The 11102-nt window shown below is 36.6% G+C and overlaps 1 protein-coding gene across 7 annotated transcripts in view; it reads left to right on the top strand.

Moving 5' to 3' along the window:
* Positions 1-1656: 1656 nt before the first annotated feature.
* Positions 1657-11102, top strand: part of ITPRID2 (ITPR interacting domain containing 2) — a 37103-nt gene continuing 27657 nt past the window's right edge. For 3 of the 7 annotated variants that reach the window (XM_069492323.1, XM_069492135.1, XM_069491968.1), the window contains exons 1-7: positions 1657-2234; positions 2580-2625; positions 6016-6065; positions 6919-6975; positions 8955-8994; positions 9080-9178; positions 10447-10655. In XM_069492323.1, the coding sequence (XP_069348424.1) occupies positions 2030-2234; positions 2580-2625; positions 6016-6065; positions 6919-6975; positions 8955-8994; positions 9080-9178; positions 10447-10655 (706 nt within the window). In that variant the 5' untranslated portion in view covers positions 1657-2029. The remainder of the gene's footprint in view (positions 2235-2579; positions 2626-6015; positions 6066-6918; positions 6976-8954; positions 8995-9079; positions 9179-10446; positions 10656-11102) is intronic. The other 4 variants (XM_069492242.1, XM_069492047.1, XM_069492218.1 and 1 more) reach the window with 4 other exon arrangements.

Genomic DNA, 11102 nt, shown 5'->3' with positions numbered 1-11102 from the left:
TTGAAAGTCATGAAGGTATTGGACAGAAACAACAAGAATGAATTCAGAGGCAAGGACAGAGAGTCAGCCACAGCACGTGGAGCAGCAGAGGGACAACATGGGGTTCACAAAGGCCCTGGATAAAACTGTGAAGACAGAATATTTTGTGGCATTTGACCAGCCCTTTCAATGCCTTTTCTCTGGATACTTTACTTTCGTTCTCACATTCTGCACAGGCAGCGAGCTTCTGACCTATTTTGGAAGCCATTAATCTGTTAGCTATATCTTACTATAGGACTCTTGAAGCCTGAGAGGTCTTATAGATTCAAAGAAAAGTTCTCTAATAGTAAAACTTCAAGCCATAGAGAGATTAGTATCACTGTTGTAGCTCCACTTACAATTTCTTAGTAACTATATAAGGCACTGAAGAATATTATAATGGTTTTAAAAAGCTGGTCTCGATTTTGGATTTCATCTTGGGGATATCAGTAAATCATTAGAAGTTGTTTATTTTAGTAAGGATTAAGAGAGAGGGGAATTCTGGGAATTGTAAATGGGAAGCAAAGTGCTACAAACGAGATAGGAAAGAATGAAGGCAGGAAAATCAGTGTGCTATTTCAGTAGTCTATGACTTATGTGTAAATGCCTGGACAAAAACTAGGCACTATTTCATCCCCAGAGCATTTCACATTCTAAATTCTCTAAAAATCACAGTTTTCTTTAGCTATCAATGACAATACATTTAGTCACTTTGTAACTTGAATGTTTCCATTAGGAATTTTACCATGCTCTTGATTTTAATTTCAAATGAAATAAAATAACTTCTTCCTTAAAATATTATGTTCATGCAAAAATATTCTTTTCAATCAAGTTAAGATCAAAAAGTGTTGTAACTTGTTCTTCAGAGTATAGCCAAGTACAATAAAATATTGGAAGCCTTCCTTTTATGTGTAGGTAGTTTAGATGCAACATTTAGGGGAACTTTGTTGACTGATGTCACACTGTGTCTGATTTGGGATACAATTTGAGTCTTTTTGCTAATGAGATTTTAAAAATAACAAGGGAATGCTGAAGCTCATTTTAAAAATAGTTCTGAACCCTGACATCATTTCTTTCTTGTAGTACCTTGTCTCACCAAAATCCAAGCAATTATTTCTGCACCGTTCCATTCTTGGCTCCATTTTTCTACACCTATGTCCAACTTCAAAGTGAAATTTCCAGATTATTCTTTCACAATTCATTTTCATACAGAACACCACCACGATACATAACTTTCTTAAGTATGAAAGTAGCCCTCCACGAAGCTTGGTCTTTTCCAGGTTTGACATTTTGGCAACACCAGTCATGCGCCTCTCAGTCATCCTTACCCCAATTCCTTGGACACTAAATATCCTACGTTCGGGCGACTCTTCGGAGAATACGTTTCAGGGAGCCCAATCACACACTTCTTTTCACGCGGGGGCGTTTTGTGAGACTAGGCCTCCCAACTTTATTTCTATTTCTGGATGAAGGAGGGAGGAGTTGAGAAAAAGATTATTAACAAACAAACAAACAAATCTCGCTAGCTCGGCAGGCAACAGCGGGGGGCGGACCCGCTCGGCTCCGCGCCCGCCGCGCCCCGCCCCGCGCGCCCCGGGCCGGAAGGGGGCGTGGCGCGCCGCCGAGGGAAGGGCGCGCAGACGCGCAGTGGCGGGCCAGGCCCCGGGCGCGTCGGGCGGAGGCGGGGGGCGGGGGCCGAGCCAGCGCTCGGCTCCTAGCTCCCAGCTCCCAGCCGCGCTCCCTCGGGCCACTCGCGCTCCCGCGCCGCGCCCGGCCGGCTTCATGTGAAGCGCCGGCCCTCCGCCCCCTCCCTCCCCTTCCTTCCCTCCCTCCCTCCCTGTCCCCTCCTCCTCCTCCTCCTCCTCCTTCTTCTCCTCCTCCTCCGGCGCCCGTTTCAGCTCCCCGGGGCCCCCTGCCCGGCCGGGCGCTGACAGCAAGGGCGGGGGTCCCCGCCGCCGCCGCCGTGTCTCGCGCAGGCTCCGGCTGGGGCAGCGGAGCCCCCGGTGCTGCCATGGACCGGCCCCCGTCGGCGGAGGCGGAGGAGGAACTGGAGTGGCAAGTGGCGAGTCGCAGGAGGAAGGCCTGGGCCAAGTGCCGCAGCTCCTGGCAAGCGTCGGAGACGGAGGATCTGTCCACAGAAGCGACGACGCAAGACGAGGACGAGGACGACGAGGAGGACCTCCCCGGCGCGAAGCTGCCGGCGGCCGCGGGGAGAGGTCGGTGCGCCCAGCGGGCTGCTGCGGGCCGGGAGGCTGGCGGGTCGGGAAAAGTCTCGTGCGCCCTGGCGCTGCTGTGAGTTCTGAGAGCGCCTCGGGTCTCGATAGGCCGGGGAAGAGGGGACACTTCCGACCTTTAAACGCGCGCGCTTGGCGAGAGGTCTCCAGCGTCAGCATAGACACCTGGGTGCCATCTGATTTCCCTTCAGATGGACACTGAGACATGTTGCTTAGGCTGCGTTTTGCCCCCGGTAGACTTTCACACTTGGGATTGTCCAGGGTGACCCTGCCCTCGGAGTCCCACTGGGGTCGGTAACGAGCTGTCTCCCGGCTTTCCCCCCGCAGGAAACGTGCCCAACGAGAAGATCGCCATATGGCTCAAGGACTGCCGGTGAGTTCTCCGCGTCCTGGAGGGAGATCCGTGTAGATGGGACGCCGAGCAGAGGGACTCGGCCGTGTCCCCGTCGGTCCCGTGGCCGTCGTAAGCTATAAACCGGAAAGTGAGCAGGCGGATAGCTTCCTTCTTTAAGCGATTAGAAATGGAAGTACTGTGACCAGTGATTATTTAGTGACCGTGTTGACTTCACACTTGCTAGGACTTCAGTTGGCCGTGCGTGATGTTAGCATCAGAGATCAGAAACCTAAAACAGATGATCATGCCATATTATGTTTGTTCTGTTTTTATTTGAAAGGATTCTCACATTTCACAGGATATTTTATTTTGCTTTTGTTTGGCATCTGTACAACTGGCATCGAATCATTTTCCTTTCAGATGTGTTTTCAGCAAATTTAATTTACTTAACTACACTAAATGGGCTTTATTTTTATTTCTGTTCATTAATTTTGCTTAGGGAGCTGTTAAAACTAGCTAACTTTGTATTTGTCATTTACTTCTTGGACATGGATTTGTCAGATGGCACTAGGATTCACAGAAGGGAAATAGAGCTTTGAAAGCACTCAGACTGCTTAAGTCTAATTACATGCTTTGGCAACTGGCACAAAAATGTTTGATAAGATACAGAGGAGATGAATCACATTGCAAGTAAATCTGACTGCAGTAAAATATGCTTGTTTCATATTTTAATTATTTTTTTCCAGTTTATTTGCTACTTGTAAAATCTCATATGAAGAATGTAGATTTTTATCTTTTGTTGGTGTTTGCGTCTGAGCATATTTTTGTCTTGTCAGTTTAGGCGTTTCTTAATATTTTGTTCAACTACTAGAGTTAATGAAGTTTTTTTGAATTTTTTTTCTTTTTTTTTTTTTTTTTGAAAGTGATTCTCATATATGCCAGTTTGTTTTTCTCCCTTAAAGGCAGATGAAATATTGGCTATGTTAATTCTCGATTTTGATGAATTGACTGGAGCTTTACTGAGTACACTTCACTACAGAACTCCTTATCCTTATGAAATACATGGAATTTCTCTTTAAAGATGCACAAATATACTGCTTAAAGTCCTTGGACACCAGATTAACAATTTAGCTCTAATTCAACCCCCTGATTTTCAAATTAGGAGAATATAGTCTTAGGTGGTTCCAGTCAGAACATGGATCAAGAAATTGTATTAGTGTGCCATGGGTTCATTTAGTTGTAAAATATGGATAGTGTAAAATTTAAAATATTGAGATTTTTAAATAGGTATCTTCAGGGCCTTTTAGAAGAGATCTTGTGAAACCAGTATCTTTCACGTTTTCCCTTAGAAATGTGTCTGGAGAGGATGTTTTGTTATTTTTACTCAGGTCCTTTAAAACCTTCTATCTTACTCTTGATTTAAATACAGTCCTAAGTACAGTATTGGCTTACTCTTGGTTTCTTAAAACAGGTTTAGCATTCAAAATAAATTTATAGTGTTTTATTGTTTAAATTGAAGTATATATTCAAAAGAATTAAAAAAATTAGAAGAATCACTTTATTTTATGATGTATAGGAATTAAGATTGTATAAGAGATCATATCAAATGGACAGTAAAAAGTGCATCTTTTAAGATAAATGTTAGGCAAATGTTGACATTCACCGGGACACAATCATCCTTTTTCAGAAGTTTTGTTGTTAATACTGGTTCATGTGGACAAATTCTGTAGTCTTCTATTCCTTTCTCTCATAGGTTTCCTTCTTGTTTCCTACAGTTGCACCTATTCCATACAAAAGCATCATTCATTTGTACCCAGGAAAAAGCTAGAACAAGTAGTCTTTTAATGTTGGCTATAATACTACAGATTCGATTTGACTGCTGGGATATGTTGCAACTGTATTTTTTTTTTCTTTAATAGCCACTTAGGTTCCTTGAGTTGGGCATCTGTGTATTTTATACATTATGTACAAATGACCTGCAAACACCATTTTCCCCCTCGATAAGTTCTCAAATATTCTTTGTTGTTTTTATTGCTGTCCATATCCTGAATAAAGATACCATGTTTTCTTTCCTTGAAGGGAATCTTTATTTTGATATTCTTTTTTTTTTTTTTTTAACTAAGTGGAAACAAATTTCTTGTATTAGCATCCAAAAAGAGATAGAGAGTTTGATGGAATTTGGAAGGGAGCAACTGTAAGAAAGAGTGAGATTTGTTTTCGTAGAGGAATGTCAATTATATTCTGCTTATTTGCCATTTTCTGTTCGCACACAGACCAGCAGAGACATCTGCAGACAGAATAATACAGTATTTTGATCTAAGAGAGTAGCCATCAGGGAAGAAGAATGGCTTTTTAAAGGCATAAATTAGAATTTTATTAAAATATATGGAAAAACATAAAAGGTTTTGTTACTGTCTTTATGGTAGTTGCTTGTGATTCTTTTACATTTCAAAAGCACTAATTTTCAAAGAACTGCTATTGCCTGTGTATTTGCTTGCAGAAAGTTTTAATATTTAATTGGCATTTCAGTAACACTTCTTTGAAACTAATATTTTCACGATTGATCCCAGGTCTGATGTGAATTTTTAACAAGAATAAATTGTTATTAAAGAAACTTTTGTATCACAAAATAGAATTTTCAAAATAAAACAATGTGTTTTTTATCATAACTTAGTTTTGAGAGGATTAAAAGTATTTTTGTATTTGAAAAAATAAATTTCTAAGTCATCTCTCTTTGAACTACAAGAATGTGAAAAATTTTAGTAGTGGCTAATTCTAGATTCTCAAGCCAACTTTCTAGTAATTTTCAAAGTTAAATGAAGAATACATATTTTTCAGTTTAAAATCAGAAAGTGAATCTCAAGCTTCTCCATTTGTATAGAAAGACAAGGGAGGCAGTAGGTGGTGCTCGGAAATGCTAGTGATTAACAGATGAGGTTTAAGGAAACTGTTCAGCTTTATTGCTAACTAGACTGAACTTTTTAATTTTAAGGTTAAATTACCTACCACTGAAGATTTGTTTTCTTCTATAGTAATTGTGTTTTCTGTTTCTATGGAAGGGATTGAGAGGAGCAGACATTTTCTCAATGCCTACTGTCATTCTCTTCTTCTTCTTTTTTTTTTTTTTTTGCAAAGAAAATGCCAGTTCATATCATTTGTAATTGCCATTTGTGCTCTTAAGTGCTCTTAATTGCTGGCAGATGAAACGTGTGATTAAATCATTCCTAGTGAACTGACTTCACAATAGGTATTTGCTTAGTTAGTAGAATATTTCTTATGTAATCCAGTTGCATTCCTTGTGTTTTGGGAGGAGAGTTAAACTGTGATTAGAAGCGTACTTAGCTGTAACCTTTTAAGTAAGACTGTATAGTGACAGCTCTCCAGACAGCTTTTCACAAGACTAAGGCTCATATGTTTATGTGGTTTCAGTACACCTTTGGGAGCCTCACTGGATGAGCAAAGCAGTAGTACACTCAAGGGTAAGAGAAAGTTGCCTTTCTAAATCTGTTCTTTATGAGGGTCTTATTTCATTTGTCCTCTGGGTAAAAGTATATATGTGAATTCCAAAAAGTGATGTTCGTGTTTATAAAATATGTTCTGAGCTAGAAGCCAAAAGGAAGAAACCTTGTTTTAAACCATAAAACAATGGTGCATTTAAGCAAATTGCCAAACCTTTTCACAATGTGAAACTTGTATTTTTATTGTCCAGTTAGACATTATAAAAACTAATTAAATATAGAAATATGATATGTAAATATAAGGAAAACATATATTGAGTGAACTAAAGTTGAGTCAACTTTAGTGCAGCATTTCTTTGCTTACATTAACTGAAATTACCACACCTGAAATTTTACCACCTATGCAAGACAGAATTCTAAAGTTCAAAGTACAACAAGAATGTGCAGGTAGTGGCAAGGCATATAAAAAACATTTACAGTGTTAGGAAAATCTAGCTTTTGTTCTCCTGACTTAATATGCGGTAGGTAAGAAGAACGATTGCTTCAGGGTCTGGTTTTCCATGAAACTTTTGGGTAAGATATGTTATCTAATTGAACATCTTCAAAGATATGATAAATATAAAATAGGTTGGAGATCAGCTTCTGAGAATTTTACGTGGCTGCAAATGTGTCTTTACAAAATAAAAATTTATACTTCTTGAAATTATATAATCAGAATAATTTCTAAGTATATTCAGGTCCAAAACATTTTACTGTATATTATAAAATATTTTGCTTGGTCAATTTGTTTTAACTAAAACAATCATCATATACAGGGGTAGGGAAGAACAGAACACCAAGATGAATTTTCTGAATTTTTTAATGTTTATTTCAGGTGTGCTTGTGAGAAATGGAGGAAGTTTTGAAGATGATTTGTCATTGGGAGCTGAAGGTATGTTTGTTTGGAAGAACTGTATTTTTGTATAGTTTTCAAATAAAAAATTAAGAAGTCGAGTGCTTTCAGTTTATGATCCTCAGAGCAAAATTTAAAGGTCTTAAAAATGACTGAGACACATTTCACTGTACCTTTTTTTTATATGTTAATAACCTAACCACAGCCTGTAGGATACATGTAGGGATGGCTCTGAAAAACCATTGTGAAATGTCCATCTGTCTTCCTTGGACTTAAGTGCTTAAAGGAACTGTTTGCAATGAACCGTGGTGATATAACCAGTGAAATAACTGAGGGAAGAATTGTCCTAAAGAAGGAAGGAAGCTTAAATATTTATACGTGAGAAAACGAAATTGAAGCTTATTTTTAGTGTGAAGTAGACTTATGTCATACTTACAGCTGTAGCTTGTCTTTCTACATTGCATTTAAGTATCTCCTTTTCCCTTCTTCTTTTTTCTGATTTTTGAAAGGTTACAGGACAAAGGCAAAATAGCATAGTTGGTAGAATTTAATTAGAAATCATTGTGCTAGTGTCTATTCCAGACTGCATTAGCATTTTAAAAGTGTTGTGCTATTTTTAAGTTTTCACAGGTTATATAATGTTTTCTAGTGGATTCATAATAAAGCTTTCCACTATGTAAAAATAAGAATTTTTAATTGTTTTACTGGTATTTTATAAGCTGTTGTATAGCTCATTGGTTGTGCTTTTATTTCATCAGTTTGAATAGGCTATTGGTGGCTGCATAGCTAGGTTATTAATGTGTACTTCTTAAAAAAAAGAATTAAGAATTTTATTAAATCTTTAAAACTTGTAAGTTGATGAATAATGAATTTATCCACTGAGTTTAATATCCTTGATCTTTTGCTGTTTTAAATCCATCTGTAAGATAGATTACTTATTTAGAATCTTCTAACACTAGAAACTCTAGAGTATGTGAATATATTAGTTTTTATTATTTCTGTCAGTGTATTTTGAAGGAATAAACTCTGGAAAGAGCTTAAGCTTACTGCTTTCCAATCAGTACAATTGAACATGTTGTCAATCCCTTATTAAAATGCACGTCAGTATTACTATAAAAGCACTTTTGATATCTGCTTTGGTAGTTTTATAATATTGAATAATTTTATTGGAAACCAGAACCTAAAAAGGAGTCTCATAAAAGAGTGAAAGTATTATGTTGTTTTACTGAAAATTATTTCAAGGCAATCTTCATTCATTAAGTAAATATTTACTGAGTGCTATGTGTTAGGCATCTTTGTGGTGGATATGCTAAGCAACAAAATTGTCATGACTTTGCAGTTTAGAAATGATAAAAAAAATCAAGTGCTGAAATAGATGTCTGTAATTAATTCCATTCTCTACATTTGTCTCTAAAGGTTAAATGCAGTAAATTTAACTCACTCTAAACATTAACAACACTTATCTGTTTAGAACTTGTTAATTTAGTGTAAAGTTGAAAGGCAATTTTTAAAAGAAAATTTATATAGTGAAATGAGTAGAAGTTTTCAAGTTATATGCATGAAAAATCAGTTGTAACCTTAACAAATCCATATTAGAAATGGATGTATACTATTGCCGCACTTAATGTTAAATCATGTTTTGCTCTTAAAGTATTCTTCATAAACAGTTTTTAAATTTAATTATTAGTACCACATATATGCTACATTATCTTCCTCATTACTTATTTTTAACCTGTTAAAGAAATTTAATTGGTTATCTATAGGTCTTTGTACTTTAAGCTCTCAAGTAGAAGTAAGTTTACCTTGCTAAAAACCAGAATCACCCTTCAAAACCTACTGGGACTGTTCTTATCTATCTGTATATTACTTTTAATGGTGCAGATTTAATGAGCCAAGACAAGAGTTTGACATATTAGGTATTTAACTATAATACTGTAGTAATTTGCTTTGTTGGTAATTTTATCATAGTAGTTACAGTTCTAACAGTTATGCTCTACATTTATTATTTTTACCTGTAGCCAACCACCTCCATGAAAGTGATGCTCAAATTGAAAACTGGTATGTAGCTCTTCTGTTGTATTCCTTTTTAAAAATGAAGAACTTAATCAAAATGAGGTTTTATATAATCTGATTGTGTTTATAGCAGTAATATCTTGGCCAAAGAGAGAAGACTACAGTTTCATCAGAAAGGGAGAAGTATGAATTCCACTGGATCTGGGAAGAGTAGTGGGACAGTCTCAAGGTAACTTATTTTGAAATTATGATGGAATTACATTGTGTTACAGATGACCTACTCTTAAGCATTTCTTTCAGTCTTAGATTTGATATTGATAATATGAAATCAAAATGAACCCAAAGTGTTTCCTGGACCAGAACAACTGATAGGAGCTGCTTCTTTTTTTCTTGTTCTTTTTTAATTGAGATTAAGTAAAAAGAAGCAGATAGGTTTATAATGCACTGGAATCCATAAATGAATATTTTGAGCCATATCAACAACCTGAAAGAGGAACTCTAGAGTGGTGTAACTTCTAACTATAGAGAACCAAAATTCTCCATTCTGTTAGGGACTTGAGTTAATGCTGACATAAAATTCAGAATAAATCTTTCTAAGTTAAAGCTTGATATTTAAGCACAAATTTTATTTCAACACATTAAGCCAAAGATCTTTAAAATATACAGTATATTAAAATAAACCAATATGTGAGTCTATAGAAGCAGTTTAAACTGTTAGCCAGATTATTGCATTGGAATCTGAGCATTTTCTCTGAAGCAAATTGAAATGTCCTTCTGTTCAAGTTTCATCTCTAATTTTTCCGTTTTCTTCAGTGAGTCTTAGAAAGCTTGGATTATCACTGGTATGAGAGGGAAGAGATAATAAATGTTTAATTCCCAGTAGAATTAGGGCAAATAGTTACCTTTGTGTAACCGATACTCTCCATACCTTACTCCTCCTACTTCCTGGGTGGTTAGAGAAAAATTGAAAGTAAGCTCTTCTCTCATTTTTCTGAAATCAGGTTGTTGCCTTTATTGTCTCTCCTAGGACAGAGGCAGCAGGAAAGCTCAAGTTTCCCAGAGTGTCCCTCAGTACCAGAGTTCTACCAACTTCCTAGTGAATTTTCCCTTTTCATTTCTTCTTTAATCTGTTTATTACTTCTTTCTCATCTGTTCTCTAATTGTTTTAGCTGCTTTACTGGGAATCTCTTAAAAATGACCAAAAAAATAAGGTGAGGAATCTCTTAGTCTCCAAGTGTTCCTCAGGGTTATCTCCTTTTTCCAACATTGGCAGCTTGAGAGAATGGACTCATTCTAAGGGTTGTATATCCTGTTAGTACACAGTGTATCAAGATGGTGAAATAAATAATAGTTTAAAGAGCAGAAGCTGAGAAAAAGATTTTATCATGGGAAAGCAAGAATATGTATTCATCTATAATGTGATGTGGACTATAAATTTATTTTACATGTTCATATTTCTTTTTTCTTCTTTTTTTTTTTTTTTTTTTTTTTTGGTAGTGTTTCAGAGCTGTTAGAACTTTATGAGGAAGATCCTGAAGAAATTCTTTATAATCTTGGATTTGGACGCGATGAACCAGATATTGCTTCTAAAATTCCTTCCAGATTTTTTAATTCATCATCATTTGCCAGAGGGATAGATATTAAAGTATTTCTGAGTGCTCAAATGCAACGGATGGAAGTAGAAAACCCAAATTATGCCTTAACAAGTAAGGTCTTTAAGTGTCACCATATCACTTTTAAATTATAGCATCCACAGCAAGATGGTCTTATTTTTAAAGCCTTACTGATTTTTAGGAATAGCACTGGAAAGTTAATTGATGGGGTTAATGCAATAGTTATCTTATTTATTCTGAATTTTTATTATTTTATTTATAGTGGTTAACTTATTCTTTTTTTCCTCCCCAATTACTGACTCATTTAAGTGTTACCATAACTTACTTGCAGAACCTTGTCCTTATCTACAGATTGCTCTTGTTCAAGACGAAAAGAAGTAGCGGAGTGGGCTTGTTAACCTTAAATGAAATCAGTCAATTTCAGGTGCTTTTCTGTAAATCTAAAATAACATGGCGAATTTGATCATTTTTATTCATTTACTCATATCTTTACTTATTTTTTTTCTGTTTACCAAAGTTTCCGAAAATAGGACTCCCTAC

This window comes from Eulemur rufifrons, chromosome 1 (genome assembly GCF_041146395.1).
Source record: "Eulemur rufifrons isolate Redbay chromosome 1, OSU_ERuf_1, whole genome shotgun sequence".
Classification (NCBI taxonomy): domain Eukaryota; kingdom Metazoa; phylum Chordata; class Mammalia; order Primates; family Lemuridae; genus Eulemur; species Eulemur rufifrons.
This window is presented reverse-complemented; position numbering and strand designations above follow the sequence as displayed.